Here is a 21,955-nt window from a genome sequence, read left to right on the forward strand (position 1 = left end):
TACAAGGAAAACTCAGTATCCTCAACAAGTCAATGTAACAACAGTACAAGTAGAAAAAGAAAATGCATTTAGTGAGGCCACAGTGAGAGGAAGGATGCAGGGCTGGTGGCTCTCCAAGGGCAAAGGCTGTGAATATCTGAGCAGTCCTGATCAAGGTGTGGTCCTGCCCATCTCTGTCTCAGCTCCAGCCTCTCCATCAAGGCAGTCTGACAAGTTGTCAGCACTGTGAGGTCTCCTAGGAGATGAATTCTCCTCCCACTGGTGCTGAGCTCCAGCCTTTTCCTTTTTCCTGCATGAATCTATCAAGGGATAAAGCCACTGATTAGATCAGAGTCCCTGGATCCAATCACCTCCCAGAAGCCCATCATATGGTAACCAGTGTCCCAACAGGCTTGTCTTTCAGCCGGTGCTGGTGGGCGGGAGGTGGCAGCCATTCTGTGACAGGCTTCTGTGGCAGCCACTCCTGATGCTCTTTTAGTTCTTGCTAGTGCTAGTGTTGGGCAATGGGAGGTGAACCTTGAACCATGGAAGGTTCAAGGTCACAGGCCCCCTGTGTTTTTTGCTACAGTCAGCTTGGAAACCCTGTGTTAAGATGGGTCATAAGGAGCTGGCCAGGCGATGGTGGCACACACCTTTACTCCCAGCACTTAGGAGGCAGAGGCAGGTGAGTGAGCTTTAGGACAACCAGGACTATTCAGAAAAACTCTGTCTCAAAAAAAAAAATAAATAAAAATAAAAAAATAAAAAAAAGAGCAATACTGATACTTGTCAGTGTTCCCAGGGTTGGAGGGTGACAGAGAGACTCTGAAGGACATGATAAGCTTTAGCAGAAGCATCAGAGTGGATCAACCCCTGGTGGACAGAGCTCTGAACAGCATTGCAGCAGCCTCTAAACCTCTGATCTAGGAATTGCCTAAGGAACCAGCACCTAAGCAATTCTCAGCCACACAAGACTTCCCAGTGTGCCAGGTATGTCTCAAACTCAGATATGTCCATTCTCACTTGTCCGTACACTCTGGGCTTGCCTAAGCAGTGAGTTCACGTACTAAATACTCTGCCCCATGTGGAAATTCTATTTGCTAGATCTTCATGGCTATGTTGGCCTGACTCTGAGTTTCAGTGTCAAGAAGCCCATGGGCCACTGACCTGCCTGCCAATCTCTACACCAGTGCTCAAGGTAATAAAGATGCCACTGCAGTGCTCTGCCTCCTTCCTGCATTCAGGATTCAGGGGAAACAGTGGTACCCACACACCCCAGATGGGGAATGCCCTTCTTATGCTGTGAATATGTGAATTCACATATGTGAATATGTGAATATGAATTTATTACCATTGGTTAATAAAAAAAAGCTGATTTGGCCAATAGCTAGACAGAATTGAGCCAGGTGGGAAATCCAAACATAGATACAAGAGATAGAGGGGGAAGACAGCGTCAGGGAGATGCCAACAGCTGTGAGGTAACAAGCTGCAAGCCTTGTGGGAAAACATAGACTAATAGAAATGGGTTAAATTAGTTGTAAGAGCTAGTTAATAATAAACCTGAGCTAATAGGCCAAACAGTTTGTAATTAATGGTAAGCCTCTGAGTGTTTATTCGGGAACTGGTGGATGGGAGCAAAACCTCCAGTTACACACCCTAGCACTTGCTATCTTGCTGCTGTGCTTTGAGTGTGCACCCCAGATTTCACACACTGCAAATGTGGTCCTTGTGCCTTTGGAAGGCGACTGACTGCATCATGAGGGCAGAGCTGTGAGTTGATCCACTCACAGTTAACCATGTAACTGGACTACCCAATAAGAGGCTTGGTTACTACTGGGAACACTCTGGAATACAGCCTGTATCTCACCATGCGACACTCTAGCATGTCACAACATAGCCCTCACCAGACACTCCAGCCTCCAGGACTTCATGAGGTAAGTGTCTTGGACCAGTGGGGTTGCTCAGTGGATAAAGGCACTTACCACCAAAGCTGATGACATGGGTTTGATCCCAAGAATCAATGCAGTGAGAGGAAAGAACTGACTCCTGCAGGTTATCCAGTGCATGTGCTGTGACACCTGAGTACCTGTGCACACAGGAGTGTGCACACATACACACACTTTGAGCGAAAAATATCTTTCAAAATTTATATACTTCTCTCTAAATTTCCCAGACTTTGGGTACTTGGCTGTAGCCACAGGAAATGGACTTCGATACCTGTGCATTCCTCATTACCATGAACTCAAATTCCAAACACCAGGTCCTCTTCTACTGTATACATTTTGAGAAACTTTAAGTTGCCTTGGACTTGGGACCCGAACTCTTGCCTCCTAAGCAGGTGGGGTTGACATCCTGGTGGGTTCTGGCTCAGAGTTACACAGCACTATTTATTGGGAGTCAGACAGCTCTCTGTGGTGGAGACCAACCAGGGTGTTAGAAGGTGAATACGCACCCTGGACCCCTGTGTACACGGCGTTGCCAGGAGCAAACCACCCTACAATAAATAACAATAAAAGCCTCCAATATGACAAGGGCCTCGTAGGGGGTGAAGTCTCCTCTCCCTACCCAGCTGATCCAGTTCTGTTCCCCAACAGCAGCCTCCAGGACAGACTGGTTGACCTTGAAGATGAGACTTTAGACCTGAGCACCGAGGTACAAAAGGAACAACTGGAGCAAGGGAGACCTGGCTAGCCGTGAGTGGATGGTGACTGGTTAGCCATGGACGTCTCTCAGGCCTCCCTCCTGCCAGGTGCTGCGGCCCCACCTATCAAGGCCAATGCTTTCCCCTTCCTTCTCCCACTGCCAATGTCACGATAGAAAAAGGTGAGCCTGGGAGGGCGAAAACGTCAACATCTGCAGACAGATTGATAGACAGGGATCTTCATGATCCATCCCCAACAAGGTCACGGAAGGGACCATAGAGCATCAACGACCATATCTTTATTTAACATTTTAAGGTTCTGTTTATCTGTGTGGATGTTGTTATGTCAACTTCGAGTTTTAATTTTAAATTTTCTAAGTGAGTATGATGTGTGTGTCTTTATGTGCGTGTGGGTGCATGTCAGGGACCATTGTCCTAAAGATGATAGCAGGGATGATTGTCCTAAGGATGTTTGCAGAGAGCCCTACATCCCAACTATCTTGAGAACTGTTTGTTAACGGAATCACAAAAAGAATGTTTTTGCTTACACTAGGTGTGCTGACTGGTGACCTCTGCTACCCCGGCAAAGTTCCTTCTTACCCCTATCCCCCACCCCAAGCCAAGTTCCTCATTCAAGGGCTATATAAGCCGCAACCATTATCCTAATAAACAGAGACCTTGACAAGTGGATTTTGCTTGGTCTCCTTCTTTTCTCTCGCCCATGATTCATACAGGTAGAACCTCTTCAGACCCTGAATAACTGGACCTGCTGGGTGGGTCGGGTGCACACATGCCAAAGCACATGTGTGGAGGTCGAAGGGCAACTTCAGGTATTTGTTCTTATCTTTCTTCCTGTTTGAGGCAAGGAAGCTGGGCTATCTGGCCAGAGCGTTTAGTGATTCGCCTGTCCCACCTCCCCTCTTGCTTTAGGAGAACTGGTTTTACAGCATGCATCTTGTGTCTGGCTTTTATGTGGGCTCTGGGGATCTGAATTCAGGTCCTCCTGCTTGTGAGGCCGGAGTTCTATCCACTGAGCCATCCCTCCAGTGCACTTTCAAGTTGTTTTTTTTTTTTTAATGTGTTAAAATGCTGTTTATCTTGATTACTGGTGCCCCTCCCAAACTTTGTGTCCCAGACAAGTGACTGTCTGCATCATCCATCTCCAGCGTGAGGACCGCGGAGGGCCTCACCTGCCTCTCCAGGAGAACAACCATGGCAGAGAAACTTGCGCAAGCTTCCCTCCAATTCCACACTTGCCACAGCACTCAGGGAAAACTAGACCCTTTTCTGAACACAAAGCAGTGAGTGATTAGCCAGCCATCTACATCTCCCAGACCTGCCTCCTGCCAGGCATCTTAAGCCCCTTCCCTTTGGGCCTGTTCCTTGGCCTCAGCAGGGAAGGGCCTGTGTGTGTTGCCTCCCAGCTCAGGGGTTTTAGAGATAAATCAATCCTGACACAAAATGGCATTTCACTTTATTCTTTGCTATTGCTATTGATGGTGGGTGTGCACACCAGCATGCATGCACAGGCTTGCTATCGATGGTGGGTGTGCACACCAGCACACACATGCACAAGTTTACTATTGATGGTGGGTGTGCACGCCAGCACATGTGTGCATGGATTTGCTATTGATGGTGGGTGTGCACACCATCACACACGTGCACAGGCTTGCTATTGCTGGTGGGTGTGCATGCCAGCACACAAGTGCACAGGCTTGAGTGGATGGCAGGAAACAACTTTCAGGAGTTGGTTCTCTCCTTCCCTCTCGGGTTCTGGGCACTCAATTTGGATTGTTGGGCTTGGTGCCTTTACCCACTGAGCCAGTTTGCTGGAGCAACTTTTTTTTTTTTTTTTAAGTTTTTCTGGACAGGATTTCTCCATTTTTTAAATTTTTAATTGAAACCAACCTCGACTTAGATAGCAGCCTGGTTAAAGACAGGATTTTTCTGAAGTCTTCTTGGGTGCACAGGGTCATGTCTCATTCAGCCTGAGGAGCCATAGGGCAGGGGGTCAATTTCCATTTCAGAGCTACTTGAGCATGGGCGCCCTCTGCTGGCCAGGAAGGTGGATTGCTTCACGCTCATAAAATAAGAGAGGGTAGCAGAGATGACTATGATCAGCATTCATTATCTACATGTACGAAAATGTCAAAAATCAGGCAAGAGAGATGGCTCAGTGGTTAAAGCACTGGTTATTCTTCCAGAACACCCGGATTTAATTCCCAGCACCCAAACGGAATCTTGTAACTACATCTGTAACTCCAGCTCCGGGGGTGACACCCTCTCTGGCCTCTACAGGCATCAGGCATGCAAGAGCTAACAGGCACCATGCAGGCATAGGAACCATATACACAAAAAGGTTTTAAAAAGACAGAAGTATCTATTTAAGAACCCTTTTCACAATGAAGCCCATTATTATGTGTAATTAGCATATGCTAAGATCATTTAAAGACAAGGTGCAGAATTACTAAGAACACCTGACATCATTCCGACCTCCTCATCAATGCACACCCTGGCCCCAGCCTCTGGCTACCTCACACGTGCACACACAAGCAGGTGCACAGAATTGTTTTTTCCAAGACAGGGTTTCTCTCTGTAGCTTTTTGGAGCCTGTCCTGGAACTAGCTCTTGTAGACCAGGCTGGCCTCAAAATCACAGAGATCTGTCTGCTTCTGCAGAGATCCGCTTGCCTCTGCCTCCTCAGTGCTAGGATTAAAGGCATGTGCCATCACTGTCTGGCACACATAAATGTTTTTACAAGTCTTTTGGTTATGTTTTGTTTTTTGTTTTTCTAGACAAAGTTTTCTGTGTAGCCCTGACTGTCCTGGAACTTGCTCTGTAGGTCAGGATAGCTTTGAACTCACAGAGATCCACCTACCTCTGCCTCCCAAGTACTGGGATTAAAGGCATGAACCACCACAGCCCGGCTTTATGGCAAATCTTAATGGTGGGTGTGTGAGCAGGTACAACTTTTCTTAGAAGGCAACTGGCAATGTCAGAATTTAAATAGTTGTATCTCATCACCTCACTGGTCCTGAGGAACCTGCCTGACTCCATTTTGAAAGCAGGAGCCATTGATTAAAATGTTTCCATTTACTCTAAGAGCTGAGCTTAAGTCTTTTCTGGAGCCTGACCGGCCCCAGCCCATGACTTTGACTTGTTTTGAGAATCTCCTCGTGCTCCCTAATCACATGGCAATCATATGGTGGGTTTTCTGTCTGTCTGAGACTTTTCTGTATTCTGTTATTTCCTATCATCTCTTCTGTAACTCTGCTTTGCAGCTACTTGTGATTTTACTGCTTTAAAAGGGGCCCAAGAAATGGATTCCGGACTGCTCTCTTTAACCAATTTAGGAGGCAGTCATTGGCCAGCTCTTGAGTGCACTCCAATAAAACCAAGCTTGCTACAAATTTGATACAAAATGATAGTGGTCTTATTCTCACCCCGTGGGAATAACAGTCCCTCTTGTGGTGAGTCAGCCAACACATGCAGCGGGAAAGCAGATGATAAATGACTCAGGTGACTCTAGGTTGTTCAGGGCCAGCTGAGACCCAGGTGAGCTGGCTCCAAAGCAAAGAGGACACAAAGGCTAAGGCACTTGAAGACAGTTTTTTAAAACAAGGCCCAGAATGAAAGAGGAGGGTTTTCAAGGAAACAGCCATCCAGTAGTGGGAGAAGTAAAACTTTGAAAAGGAGATAGTACCTTGGCCATCAGAACATTTATTATTATAAAATGATATCTAGACGGGTGTGGTGGTGCACACCTGTAATCCTAGCACTTGGGGGGAGGCGGGAGAATCAGGAGTTCAAAGCCAGACTGGAACGTAGTGAGCCTGAGCCCACCCATCTCAAAACAAAAATAAGAAAACTCAGTGAAATTTTGGTTTGGTGTTTCTGAAATAACCCTAAACAGCTCTGCCACTGTGTACACCACATTTACACAAAGCAGGGTTCTCAGCATTGAGCGTTATGAAATTGAAACACCCATCACTCTGGAAGACAGGTGACCTCTATATTCTGCAGCATCAAATATTCAGTCGAGATTGCTTTATGTAAAAGTAAACAAGGATACTCATCTCATTAGTATGCAAATGATACCTTTAATAAATTATACAAACGCTGTACAACAAAGGGTTTAAGATAAATTTCCTGGTAAGTTATCACCAGTAAATGTAGAGATGCATACCTAATTATCTATATACTCAAGGTCCTATAAAAATTTCTACAGGGTCTCAGGGTGTGTGTGGGGAACATTTAAGCCCTGTTCTACCTTATATGACACGGGGTCAGCCCTCCGACTGCACTGTCTTTCCACAGAGCAGCCTTTAAGCAGAGATGATGATGATACTTGTAGACAAGGTAGTAGCCCAGGCTGGAACTACACAGCCCAGGCTAACTTAAATAAATAATATCCTCACGCTTAGGTCTCCCAAGTGCTAGGATTACAGATGCAAGCAACCACACACGAGTTACCTGGGCTTCTGGGAGGATTTTGCTCCTGATCAGACATTTGACATGTCTGGGGGAATGAGGGAGGTGTTTGCTATCTATTAGCTGGCTGTTGGACACTCGACAGCACACGGGGCTGCTCCGCACAAGGAACTGTGGCCCCAAATGCCAAGCTGAAATGGAGAAGCCACTTTAGAGCCACTTCCAGGTTCTGGGATGTGCTGACTGGGGGTGGAGTTCTGTTTACAAGCAAATACTCTCCAGGTGCTCCAACCATTGCTGCCAGGTTTCAGGACCAGGTAAACAAAACAAGCAAGCCCCTCCCAAGTCACATTTAAGGCTCCTGAGCCCTTCTCCACCTCAATCAGCAAATGCCTACTGATTCCTGCAGTGAGGTGCCCCATTTCCTCTCAACAGCAGTTCAAGAGGGCCAGGAAGGTGGCTCAGGGGATGAAGGAGCTTGCTATCAAGCCTGAATCCTGAATTTGATCTCTATAACTCATATGGTGGAAGTCGAGAACTCCCATAAGCCATTCTCTGACTTCCACATGCATGCATGCACACGAGAGCACACACACACTCACAGCAGTTCAAGAAAGCAAGAAGTGTGGGGATCACATGAAGCAAGGTCTCGGGGCCTCTTTCCTGGGCAGACTCCTAATGAGGGACACACATGAGAGCCTGGCTGATATCTGTGCATCTCATAGATGCTCCCTTCCTTCCTTCTTAAGTACCGAGTGTGATGCCTGGCTTGTCAATTTCACCCGACTGCCAATGTGTTGGTTAGAAAGAGACACACCACATCAAAACTCCTTTTAAAATAATTTGTCTATTTAAATGTCTTGCGTCTTCCTCCTCCAGAGATTTACAAGCATCTATCGACACCCCTAAGACCAGAAGTCCACAATGAAGGGATGACCAGTAAAATCATCAGTACCCCAAAAGGGTGGGAGTGGCACACGTAAACAATATAGCCCAATACAGCTCAGAAACTGGTGGCATATACACACTAGATCTGAGGTGCCAGGAGAAAGGATCCTTGAGACGTAGATCCCACCCCCAAAGACGGTTCCAGCAAAATCAAGAAATGGTTCTCGGCAACAGACAATACTTAAGCTTAAAGGAAAAAACAAAGAAGAAATATTTTAATTTTTTTCACAAGTATTCTTAACATCACCATGTTTTAAATAGTCACACTAACAAGTTACATGTTTCACAAAAATACTTGTACAGAGGAATATTCTTATTTACATCCAGAGTTGCCATAATTAGGAGAGTCAGGATTCTCAGCAAAGACAATGGCTGTGTGAGATGCTTTAACATCTGAGACAGGCAAGGAGGATCCACAAAAAAGATGAACTTGGTGCCTATAAACTCCATGAAAAAGCAAGCATCACAGTGGGACCAGCAGGCTACACACACAAGGCTAGACAATTCCAGCCAGAAAAGTGAAGCAGCCGAGTAAACACCTTTGTGAAGGGAGAGGCCAGCCCCAGCCCTGTGCACGGTGCCAAGTGCCCAAGTGACAATACAGTCACACCCTCTGAACTGCAGCGGATAGACAGCACCCTGATGCTTACTACAAAGTGAATGACTTGCCCAATCCCAGCGCTGGCTAGAGAAGGCCAACGTGGGCCTCTGAATCCTATCCCTACAAAAAATGAAGAGATTCAAAATAGGAAATGACAAGACTCAAAGATTTCTCATCCACAATTTCTGTCTGGGAAATGGAGAACACTTCTGAGCAATGCTGGCTGGCCTGCAACTGTGCACAAAGGGAAGTGTGCCCAGTACAATCCTGAAAATGGCCAAACAGAGGCTGGCATGTGACATACTAATGTTCTTACAAGAATAGTGGCTATACCTTCCTGTAAACCAAAATAAAACTTCCTGATAAAAAAAGGAAATCATCAATATACTTCTCTACACTATACAAATAATCTTCCTTTTCAACCTAAGGTGCAAACATGTATTTGACTTTGATACCAAGCGGTCCGTCCTGCCGCAGACAGAAGAATGTCACCCCTGTGTTCAGTCCTTCCAAGGGACTCTAAACTCTACATCCCCAGCGGGATGTGAAGGGAGGCAGGGAAGAAGTGTTTCCCCCTGTCCCCAGAACCCTGGAATCGGAGGGACTGAATTCAACATGGGCAGAAGCAAAGCAGACTGCTGTTTATGCGGCATTTTATACATTTACCATTTCAATTAGGACAATCAATGGTTGACCCTGAAACCATTTATAGCAGGGTGGAATCCTCATTTCCAATCCCAACAGTGAAAACACCCAGGTGCCAGTCCTGAGTCACAGGACACCCAGGGAGGGGCAGGGGTCTTGGACAGGCAGCCACTGGAGCAGACACAGCTGACTGGACTAATAGGGGTCCTGCAGTGGCCTTCCAAGGGAAACAGGGCAGGAGGCAGGACAGATAGGCCCAAGTACTCAGGAACACTGTTACTTGGATTCTTTTTCTTACAGTGACTTTTACATTTTAAGAATACTGATGACAAATATATATTCTCCTAAGTAGGAATTCAAATTTCCTAGAAACCTCATTAAAATGGAAGCCTACTGCTATGATGTCCGGCTCAGGGTGTGAGGACAGACAAGAGGAGAGAAGTGGAGGCTCCCAGCCAGTCCCATTTGGCAGTCCCATTGCTGTGGTCTCTGTTTCCATAGGCAATAGTCAGCATCTGGCCCAACTGAGCGATCTCAAGCAAGCTTGCTTCCCTGATTCCTTGGGGGACTCTGTGGACCTCAGTAGCAATAGGTGAATACCTGCAGCTTACTCCAGTCATGCTGCCAGATCAGGAAGGTGTCACTCTGAGAGTAGAGATCTGAAGTAGCCTGCAGCTGCCATGGTGTGGCACAGCCACGGTGTCCATGGCCACCAGACTCACATCACGCGTCTGGGCACTCTACTGAGCACAAAGGCACACACCATTAGTTGTGCTTATGCCAACATACTACATGTCGTCACAACAGCCATGTAACTTAGAAGTGTTCAAATACAGACAAGTCCTCACTAGGGCCTGGATAAATGAACATAGCCCTGGAGACCGAATCAACATCTCTGGCAAGGTAGAGAAGGTCAACAGGGAGAAGCAGGATATGACATCATAAAGATACTTGTTTATATGGCTTCATTAATTTAACTAGTTAAAAGAAAGAGCTGTACACAGCTCAGAGGTCAAAGAGGATGTTACTTCCATGTACCAACTCTCACTGACCTTAAACATAACTAAGAAGGAGATGTAGGGTGAAGGCTGACAAATGCAACAGCAGCACATACTGCATGTTTCATTAGAAGGGCAGAGTGGCTAGCCAGTCATGGCAACACGCGCCACTACTACCTGTGGTGTCTGCCCAGGGCCATATCAGACACCTGCCCCACTTAACAAGAACAGAAGAGCCCACCATGAGGTCCCATGAGACCTACCAGTGGCTGCTGAGATCTGTTTTTTTTTTTTTTTTTCCAATTTCACAGCAGTCAAAGGAAATCAAGCTTATGCAAATGTATTCAACACTACTTTTGCAAACTCTGGAGCCTGGATTTGGGGTTGGCACTGCCTTCTTGTTCAGAGCTTTCAGAGGGTGAGGCTGACCTTCCTTTTTCATCTACAAACTGGAATGCAACTGTGGCATCCACTTCACCCTGATACCCACCAACACTTTAGAAACCATGAGGGGACAGCATGCGACTCTAAACAGGGATGAATACAAAGTCCTGGTTTTCTGTTGGGTTTTTAGGCAGACTGCAAACATTACCCCTTTTCTCCTCAACAATGTGTGATACTAACCACAATCAATTCTGAGAGTGTCTCCAAATACCCCACTGTCAATCATTAACATTGCATCAATGAATATACTTTCAGAAAAAACAAAATATTCACAGAAGTATACAACAATCTCACCTTTAAATAAAAATATTTTATTCATTCCTGACATGTTATCAAAATGTACAATATTAACCAAGTAAAAATGGTACTTTGAATTAGCTGACTAGGACATATTTGGAGCATTTTTAATTAACTTTCTAAGAATAAAACCCACTTCCAGTGTCCCTTACCACACACCTTAATAGTCTGCATTGTGTACTTAACAATGGATACAGCGCCCATCAAAGGACACACAGCTGCACTTGGACACAGAAACTTACTACATTTGGGTTACCTTCCTTTCCAAAATCTGTGAGACATCTTCACTTTTTTTTTTCTTTTTTGGTTTTTCGAGACAGGGTTTCTCTGTAGCTTTGGAGCCTGTCCTGGAACTAGCTCTTGTAGACTAGACAGGTCTCGAACTCACAGAGATCCGCCTGCCTCTGCCTCCCGAGTGCTGGGATTAAAGGCGTGCGCCACCACCGCCCGGCCTCTTCACTTCTTTTTATGTCTATGTAATCTTGTAAATGACAGAGAACACAGTACACCTGGCATTATACTACACACACACACACACACATGGACACGGACACACGGACACACACGCACAGAGGATAAAGTGCAGCACAGCAGATCTCGTCTGTGACACTCACTTTCTCCAGGTGAGCTGAGCAGCTGGTCCCTCAGGGAGTCGAGGTCCTGCTTTATCAGACACTGGAGCCCTAGCTGCTTTGCTTTCCCTGTGGCTTCTCTCAGCAACATCAGAAGTGTTGAAACTGAGTTGAGAAATCAACTCCCCAGAACTACAAGTGTGCTCCAATATTTTTCTTTAGCACTCAACACTATTTACAAAGATGTTCCCAATGAGATCTTGTCAGTAACAAGTACGATTACAGCCACTTTAATGAAAGCAAAGCATTTAGCACGGCAGCAATCTCTACTGACCATGACACCAAACACCCACCACTTCTGTAGGCAAGTGCCAGGCCCTAAAATGTCACAAGGTTTTGGCTGCATGTGTTTTGACATAAAATTATTTAACTAAAAACTGCTTTTGTTCCTGAGATGAGCACATAATTAGACAACTCTCTGTGAAGCTGCCACTAGGACCCCCCGCTCCTTAGCTCCACACACTCTGTGGGTCACATTGGAAGCCTCAGTCCTCCCCGTGGCGCCATTTCTGTGACTCGTCCTGCCGAACATCTGGTCTAATTTGGTTTCTCATGCCACCTAACACATTGGATGTTGCTTCGGTGGCTACAATTAGAGGCTTGACCACTGCCGGCGGGATCTGGCGCAGAACTTCACCCACAGCGCCGGTGACCCCTCTGCTCTCGTGTTCTCGAGCTGCCGTCTCATAAATGGTCTGAGCCGTGTCTGCAATTCCCTGCAGAGGGTGGGAGGCAGAAAAGAGGAAAGGTCAGAAACTAAGGTGCCACATGTCACACTTTCACACTTAGCCAAAATGCCTACAACTAGACCAGAACAGAAAACAAGGAAAGCAGCCAGCCGCCCTCACTCTGCTCCCTAACAGGGACCCAGTTGTGAAGGAATTGGACTCACCAGGGCAGCATTTCTCTGCAACACTACTGTGCAGACAACGGTGCTTAGTCAGTCCCAAGCAAGGAAGCCCACAGAAACACATCATAACCTAAAAGAAATTTCTGGCCCAACGAATCCCCCTAGCTAAATACAACTCTGCAAAGAGGGCCTCTGGAGTAAATGTTCTTGACAGAGAACCGCAGTGAGGATTCCTCTGATGCAGCCCAAGAAAACTTAGATCCACTCAGTGCTCAGAACACATGTACTCTGCCTATAATTATGAGAATGTCTTAGAAAAGAAGCATGGAACATATCCAATTAAGATAAAAATCCAAATTGAACACTTTACAGGGTTTAGACCATGAGTGGATGCCTACAGTCGGTCCCACAGCTTCAGCAGTGCTCCACCCCTGTCACACACATGCTGGGCCGTGACAGAGCCCAACTTCATAGGAGTTCAGGATGTGTGTTGCTTATGCCACTGAACTCTCTGGGTCCAATTGTGACAGCTTCTCTATGAGTACAGAAGAAATACTGAGGTCTCCACAAAAATCCAAGACCCGTCCTAACCAGAATCTAGCTGTCCATCAGACAGGCTGTCACAGCAGACAAACAAGCAGCAGCTTGGGTCAGACACAAGGTCTAAGAAATGGTGGTGGAGCTAAATGGTGGTGGCATACGCACGCCTTTTAATCCCAGCACTCGGGAGGCAGAGGCAGGTGGATCTCTGTGAGTTCGAAGCCAGCCTGATCTACAAGAGCTCGTTCCAGGATAGACCCAAAGCTATAGAGAAACCCTGTCTTAAAAGAAAAGAAATGGTAGCGATATTTAAAAAAAAAAATCTAGGGAGTTGGAGCGATAGCTTAGGTGATGGCTGATTTCAGCTGCCAACCTAGCAGGGTCAGGAAGTCCTGGGATAGGGATCTCAAGGAGGGGCTGTCTGGATTAGAGGGCCTCTGCAGAGATTATCTTGATGACCTCAACTGAATAGGGAAGGCCCGCCACAGTTATTGTGGATGAGCAACTCCTGGGCAGGGAATCTCCAAGTGGAAAGGACGCAGTAGACCAGCAGCATGTGCTTCTACACATCATCCTTTGACTGCAGATGCCATCTCCAGCTGCCTTGATTTCCCCAACACGACACACTGTGCCCTGAACTGGGAGTTAAAATAAACTCTTTCTACCTTAAGTTCCTTTGCTTAGAGTATCTACCACAGCAACAGGAAAGACACCAGGATGTCACAGGTGTGGAAGTGTATGTCCGTAACCTAAGCACAGGGGCTATGGATTGGCAATAAGAGAGGAAGAACTATACTTCAGACCCAGTTCCCTGGGACCCCAAAAGCTACTTCTGTGCCGTGACGATGGCTACACCATCTGACTGCTACCAGAATATGGTTAGAAAGCAAATCTAATGAATCCCAAGTAGAATGACCACAAACGCCGTGTGTCATGGCAGGAAAAGGAGAGAGGCCAGTGAGTGTCCTGTCAACATTTGGAGAGCACCAGGCTTCACCAGCACAGCTGGTAGGCCGCAACACAGGGCACCTGTTGCCAAGCCTTGTGGCCTGACTAGATCCCTAGAACCCACAAACAGGAGAGAACCAATTCCACACACTGGTCCTTTGACTTCCACATAAACACTGTGTCATGTGTCCCCCACAAAACAAAAACAAACAAAAAAACCAGAAAAGTAAATAAAAGTAAAAATCTAATGTGGAGATTCCCACAGTTACCACTAGCCAATTTTATGGGACTTCTTGCACACATGAACAGACACAGCTAGAAAATATTCCCAGTTCAGTGTTGCACAGGGAACAAAATGGGAACTGAATGCCCACCAAGAGGAAAACATGGATGGCATATTCCTACAGTGAAATACTATGAGACCATTTAAATGAGATTATGTGTTCATGGGTGTATTGTGAAAGTGTTACAGGATACACAAAACACTCTGTATGCTAATTAAAATATAAACACAGCTATGTTCGGCTTAGGAAGACTTACACAATCTAACTGTAAAACTCTGTCTAGAAAAGCTGTGACAACTTCAGAACAGTGATGGCATGTGAATGGGGCCGGGGTGGGGATCCACCTCAAGAGCCACTTCCCAAGCAACTGAGGGAAGCAAGAGGAAAGCATCGACTCAGTAGCAAACACACTACATGAAGCTACACTCACTATCTGGCTTTCTTCTGCTTTCCACATACCAGTCACATGCTACCATTAGCAGCTTACATGCCATTCCCAATGATTCTTCTAAGACATTAAAGTCAGCGAGTACTCTTTGGCTAGTTTCTATGTCAACTTGATATAGGCTAGGGTCACTTGGGAATAGAACCTCAACTGAGAAATGCCCCCACCAGACTGGCCTGTAGGCAAGCCTATGGAACATTTTCTTAGTGATTAATGGGTGGGGCCATTCCTGGACTGGTGGTCCTAGGTACTATAAGAAAGCAGGCTGAGCAAGTCATGAGGAACAAACCAGTAAGCAGCTCCCCTCCATGGCCCCAGCATCAGCTCCTGCTTCAGATTCCTGTTTGAGTTCCTGTCCTGACTTCCTTCAGTGACAGATTACAGTGTGGAAGTATAAGCTGAAATAAAGCCCTTCCTTTCCAAGTTGCTTTTGGTCACGGTGTTTTATCAGAACAATAGAAACCCCAACCAACACACAGAGAAAGCATGCAAGCCAGTTCTGACTTGCCAGCTCTACATACCTCTTTTACAACACTGTAGGCCTTGGCCACACCTTCCCTCAGGTCCACTGGCTGGTGGGCTAAACGGTGATGAGGAAATCTCTTTGCCTTCTTGGGTTCAATAGAAAGGGTACCTGGAGACACCATGTCATAAGCAGTCTCTGCTGCTGCCTGGGTCATTTTGTCAAAGGGGGGAAATTAATTAGAAGATAGTCTGGAGCACTGGGCACCAAAAGTGTGGCAGTGCTCTCCTGTAGGGGCATAGAGAACCCCCACACAGATGGCGCCTCTGCTTAAACGCCCATAACAAGAGCTTAGGACTTTCACACGAGAACAGGGAAGGTAAGCTAAAAGCTCGCATCTGGATTGAGCTGACCTACTACTCAATCCCTCCCTTTTATTATCCTATGTAGCAACTTTCAACACTTCTGTACAACCCTATTACATGTTCTTAAACTTAGCTCTTATCCTTTACATAGATCAGTGAAATAAGCCCCCTGCTGACTTAATAACTGTTATTTTCTTGAAATATGCAAACAGACTTGGCAAGTTTGTTACCTAATGCTCAGTACTAGATAGCTAAACAACTACCAAGCATCAAACAAAGCGTGGTAGTGTACACCCGTACACCTGAACCCTTGGAAGGCTGAGGATATAAACTATAAGGACAGTCTGGGTTACATGGCAAGAATGTCTCAAAAACAAAAAAAAAAGCAAAACTCAGTATGATAGCAAATCATTATAAATGAGATGTCTACCCTCAGCATTTCACACATCTTCATGGGCGCTGCTATACAGGGCTCATCTGTCCAGATGAGGCAGGCAGGGAATAGTACCTGTATGGTTTGAACCATTCTGTTTGTGAGCTCTAGAGCAGCCATTGCAGTTGAGGTACCAAAGGAAGCAGCACCTCTCTGGAAGCCTCTGACGATGCGGCCATCCTTCCGGTACTGCTCGATTGGCAGCCACACCAAGTCTTTGAGGCCTTGCACTAGACACAGAAATCACAATGATAACTGTAGGTGACAAGAGTCTAATCCGTTGGCTCCTTGTCTCATTCTCACTATGGTCCCCAAAGGCCAGGCTTCCCAAAAGAAATACAGGCTGAGCCATATATGTGATTGGAAGTATTCTAACAATTTTCTCAAAAGCAAACTTAAATTTAATATTTGTAACCCAGATATATCCAGAATATTTTCATTGTAATATAAAGTCATTGTAAAAATTATACAGGTGTGCGTGTGGGGGGGGACCCAACCCTGAATGGAGGTTCTGACCCTAAAACTAGGGGTAAAGTTTTATGTTCATGTTAATATGCATGTAGGTTTTATTAAAAAAAAATGCTCTTTTCATAAACTCTTAAGGTATCTGTAACTCCAAAAAGATTTAAAATGACAACTTACCTAATTGAACTAGTGAATGCATAGGCCCAACACCTCCTAGGATTCCTGGTAGCTGGTTCTTCTTAATGTCAGTGAGCCATTCGGTGATTGCATATGAGAACAATTTGTCAATACCTAGCAAACTGGAGGAAATGAGTGTCAAGGCAAAGGAGGAATGGAGGCACACACCTAGGACTTTTCCTGTGTGGAAACTACATAGCACAGGGGCAAAACACTACAGATGCTCCAAAAATGGCTAAACATTTTTATATCATATAAATCAGCTACTAAATTCCCAATCTAAATCTGTGTGTGTGTGTGTGTGTGTGTCAGAGAGAAGACAAAAGACAAAGATTGACAAAGCTCAGGAAGCTTGCACAAGTGAGAGTGTCCTCTGCTGTTTTTATCTCTTGATCCCCCATGGCTAAGGTATAGGGTACTAACCACAACCACATCTGTGAACCCAAATTCTTGTAACCAAATAAGCCAACTTACAGCTTTAATAAGTTATCTTAAAATATCCTAAAGCAAAGATATTTTCAAGAAATACTACTCTGTTCCAACTGCTTCTACACCCTTAAAACAAACATTAATGCCCGATCAGTAAGGTCCGCCAGAGCTGTGCTCTCTGCAGAAAGCACAGGGCAGGCGAGCAGCTAGCAAAAGCACTCCACTTTTATCTCTACAGCAGCTTAGGCCTCACCTTAAAGTCTCTGCAGGTCAGCCTACTCACCCGTGCCTATAGAAGAGCCTCTTCAGCTTTAGCTCAGAACAGTTCAACTGGGCCAGGCCAATCAAAATCCCAGCCAGTGTTCCCTGAAATAGGAAGAGAGGCCAATTAATCCATAAACTAAGGAGAGACTCCACATTTAACATAGCTGTTACTGGGGAAGTCCAAGCAATATTCTTTTTGTTGGGCAGGGGGAGTTTCGAGACTGGGTTTCTCTGTGTAGCCCAGGCTGTCCTCAAACTCAGAGATCCACCTGCCTCTGCCTCCTGAGTGCTGGGATTAAAGGCGTGCGCCACCACTTACTTTCTACGACCTGGCTACTCAGTATTCTTTAATGAAGATAAATACTTAAAATAATTATAGAAGGAAAATACTCCAGAGAGTTACAGAAAAAATGTATTTTATATGGTACAAGCCACTATACCAGCTAATGATCAACAAGTATGAAATTTCACTTATAGTACTTAACTTTTACTTAGAAGCACATAAAGGTGCTGGCTTCATGTTAGACACATGTACATGCATAAAGCATGACAGCAACAACTTCATCTGCTATATTTTTTTTTCTTTTTTTTTTTTTTACTGAATCTATAAGAGACACAGAGAACACTGCTATGACCTCCAAACAAGTGCCTCCTCTCCTCATGCATTCACTCCCTCCATAAGAAATAGATGCAATTTTTAAAAGGTAATTTTACATTACATAATCACGCAAAGTTTCCACACCTGGTCCATTGACACATGTTTGCCATGATAGTCAAGCCGAATAGGAACTTCTGCCGTGAATCTGAATTCTCTGGTGGGGGGGGGGGGACAAAGGGAGCTAGTTATATTCATATTACTGATCATAAAATTAGACCTAACTGGTTAAAATGAAAAATCAACCAAAACCTCAAAATAAATTAGAAGCACGTCTCATGTCCTAAATACGAAAGAATGCCCTTTAGCTCCACTTTCTCTTAATTACAACCCAACAGACAATTCTATTGTAGTTAAATGTTGTCACAAATGCCTTTTCTTAGTTTATTAAATGCTTATTCTTAAAAGAATGTTTACATATTCATGTCATATAGAGGACAAATCAATAAAAATGGCCTCAAACATCAACAAGAAGTAGATAGGAGAGGCAAGAAGCCCATTCCCTGCTCAGTGTTAGCAGAGACAGACCCTGGCCTGGCCCCTGCTGCTAACAACTACATGGGATTCAAGTACAGATGTCTCAGCTCTCTGAGCCTCAATTCTTCATCACTGTAAAATCACCCTGGCAAATTTTGGTGAGAATCTGTGAGATGAGTGCTTGTGAGTAGACGTGAATATACTAACACTGGGAATTCTGGAGCTGAGTAAACTACACACTGTTGATATATGGCCAACAACACAGGGACCTGTCTTCCTACAGCTGACTGGAAACTGAATACTCAGAACCCAAAACATGATTTTCCCCAACAGTATAAATGCTAATGGCTGCACACCAAACCACCTCAGAAAAGCCCCCTGTACTTACAATAAAATGGCAATGTATTGTCTATTGCAGTCAGTGTCTAAGCCTAGGTCCCAGGCCCATCGCTCATCTCTGAACGCAGAGCTGCATCTGTTCACCTTTATTCCCTCGGCCTTTCCTATGCCTTTCTTCCCCGTGGGATAAGATGTATTAACAGATAGACTCTTTGATTATTTGTATATTCAGTTAGCCAGAGATTCTTCACAGTGCCTAGATGGAAGTCTGAAACACAGTCAAGTGCAATAGCCACTTGCAGAAGGAAGAAGATTCTGACAGCTCACTAGAAAGTCAGCAAGTAGATAGGTGATAATCAAGACCTTAGCTCACCACTAGCTGGTGTCTAACTCTCTGAGCAGGAGGAGGAGTAATTGAGGTACTACCACTCATTACCACCCCAGGGATCTGGACCCTCCAGGAGGATAGAGGTGAAATCTACAATCTATTTTCCATATTTCAAATGATCTGGCAAAAACATACAAAACAAACATTTGCCTAGATAAAAGGTAAAACTAAAGACTGTCGAGCCAGATGTAGTAGTATGTCTGTAACCTCAGCTACCTGAGAGACTAAGGAGGGCAGATCTAGAGTTTGAGCGTGGCCATAGTGAGACCTACCTCCATACAAGCAAAGTTTCAATTTATTGCTTCCTAAAGCTGAATTAGCATATTATTCTTATAATTAATGAAGAATAAGACTTAGTTATCACTAAGACACAAATCACTGGAGGAAAGTAATAGAAATGAACATTTACAGTGAAATGTAGTGCCAGCAGACCTTCATCTCTGGTCCTTCCTCCCTATGTGCTATTATTTCTACATCTATTTTCATCACTATGCGGGATCTTTAAAGCACAATGATACTTCTAAATAGTGTCCACTTGGGCCACATCCAAGGTCTTTTCTCACAACACAGAAAGACAGGACCCCCAGTTTTACAGGAAGAAGGGCTTGTTCTTTGACCCTCCTTTTTCTAGAAAAGTCAAGACTCTGTCCTGACTAACAATGGCTAGGAAAAAAGGACAAGAAGAACAGATCAGTCAGCCAAGGAAGAAAAAACCTCCTGAATGAGAATGGCTGCCACACAGGCAAGCAGCAGCAGCGGTGCAGGGCACCTGAGCTTTCCAGGATGCTGTTTTGCCTCAGGAGGAATGACAAAAGCAGACGGAGGACTCCGCAGAAGGGAAAAAGCAGTGTGTGGAGAGGCCAAAGGGCAGCCCCATGCTAGAGAACAAACACACTCAAAGACCTGGAAGGGAGCAGCAGGAGGAGAGTGGAGCTTCCATCACAGGTTCAATAACAGACAAGCTCTGAAACCAGGGTTACTCTGCACAAACAAGGGGCGATAGTTAGACAGATAGTTAGGCAAACAGGAGCATGAGGCACATAGCAATGTGAAGGACCACTGATGGCCCTCATGCTTGTCAGTCCACTGACACACTCCAGAGCCATCTTGAACTCCATAGAATTTCATTTGTTAATAAAATTAATATACTTACCTAAAAAACACAGGCTGATCACTAAATGAAGCTTCATCAGCTGAGAAGTCCTTCTCCTCCAGTCCACTAGCCCTCTCCACTGAATTGGCACTACGGTTTGAGGAAGGTTGCTTTGGCCCAGGGAAAGAAACAACTAGATTTGGCTCCTTTGAGGTACTCAAATGCCTTGGCAAACTGCAGGTGACATCAGCTCCAGGAGACTTTGTAACTGCAAACAAGAGGGGCACATTTGAAGGCAGCTCTGAGACTTTCAAGCACCATGGCAATCGATACTGATCAGTCTGAGTGCTACACTGAGAAAATGTAGCTCCTATTACAGAGAAAATCTGTTCCTACCCTTACATCACTACTGTTACAGACACCCACTCGTATTAATTAACACGGAATGTACATATATGAATAGGAATAAGCTCTGCAAGTATATTCTTAAAAATAACACACAGCAATTAAAATCAGTCTAAGTACATCCAGTCCTGATTTAGCAATAAGCTAACTTAAAATTCTTCCACCTTACAATGGAGAGCAGTGTGTACATTCTGTAAAAACCGTACTAGGGACCTACCCATCCCCCAACCTCAGAGAAACTCTGAAGCACAGACTACAACTGCACAGAGTCGACCAAGAGCAGCTCCTAGGACACAGGCAGCAACTGCAACAATCAGTCCAAGAGAAGACCCTTGAGTCACAGACACCAGCTGCAAGGATGGGACCAAGAGGCAAAGACACAGCTGGCAAAAATTGAAAAAAGTGATGGGTAGGCACCAAAGCAATTTCATTCAACAGCCTAAAAGCAACATGGTAACACCAGAACCCAGTGGTCATACAACATGAAAACCTAATTATCTAACCCAGAAGAAGCAGAAGAAAAATCTTAAATAATTTTTTTCCTTTTTTAATATTTATTTATTTATTATGTATACAATATTCTGTCTGTGTGTATGTCTGCAGGCCAGAAGAGGGCACCAGACCTCATTACAGATGGTTGTGAGCCACCATGTGGTTGCTGGGAATTGAACTCAGGACCTTTGGAAGAGCAGGCAATGCTCTTAACCACTGAGCCATCTCTCCAGCCCCCTTAAATATAATGTTATAAAGATAGAGGCACTTAAAAAGGAAATAAAAAATTCTCTTAATGAAACGGAGGACAAGACAAACAAAAGACTGGAAGAAATCAGTAAATATCTTAAAGAAAACCAAGAAACAACAATCAAACAGGTGAAGCAAACAGATCAAACAGTTCAAGACTTGAAAAGAAGAAAATACAAACCAAGGAAATTTGGGAAATGGAAAATCTGGGTAAATGAACAGGAACTATAGATGTAAGCATAACCAACAGAATACAAGAGATGGAAGAGAGACTATCAGATAGAAGAGACTATCAGAAAATACAATAGAGGAGATACATTCATCGATCAAAGAAAATGTTAAATCCAACAAAATCTTAACAAAAAACATTCCGGAAATCTGTGACACCATGAAAAGACCAAACCTACAAATAGAAATGGAAGAAGAATAAGAACTCCAGCTCAAAAGGCACAAAAATATATTCAAGAAAAAATCATAGAAGAAAACTTTCCCAACCTGAAGAAGAATATGCCTATGAATGTACAAGAAGCTTACAGAACACCAAATAGACTGGACAAAAAAAAATTCCCCTCACCTCG

At 44.7% G+C, this 21,955-nt stretch overlaps 1 protein-coding gene across 2 annotated transcripts in view; it reads right to left on the reverse strand.

The window, feature by feature from the left end:
* Window positions 1-10,977: 10,977 nt before the first annotated feature.
* Atg2b (autophagy related 2B) overlaps window positions 10,978-21,955 on the reverse strand; it is a 75,163-nt gene continuing 64,185 nt past the window's right edge. For both annotated transcript variants that reach the window (XM_050154619.1, XM_050154618.1), the window contains exons 36-42: window positions 20,292-20,499; window positions 18,022-18,091; window positions 17,299-17,381; window positions 16,587-16,708; window positions 16,020-16,174; window positions 15,205-15,354; window positions 10,978-12,332 (exon numbers count right to left, since the gene is read on the reverse strand). In XM_050154619.1, coding sequence (XP_050010576.1) covers window positions 12,102-12,332; window positions 15,205-15,354; window positions 16,020-16,174; window positions 16,587-16,708; window positions 17,299-17,381; window positions 18,022-18,091; window positions 20,292-20,499 — 1,019 coding nt within the window. In that variant the 3' untranslated portion in view covers window positions 10,978-12,101. The remainder of the gene's footprint in view (window positions 12,333-15,204; window positions 15,355-16,019; window positions 16,175-16,586; window positions 16,709-17,298; window positions 17,382-18,021; window positions 18,092-20,291; window positions 20,500-21,955) is intronic.

The sequence above is a fragment of the Alexandromys fortis genome, unplaced genomic scaffold (assembly GCF_014885135.2).
Source record: "Alexandromys fortis isolate MF-2015 unplaced genomic scaffold, M_Fortis_MF-2015_v1.1 scaffold_91, whole genome shotgun sequence".
NCBI classification, from domain to species: domain Eukaryota; kingdom Metazoa; phylum Chordata; class Mammalia; order Rodentia; family Cricetidae; genus Alexandromys; species Alexandromys fortis.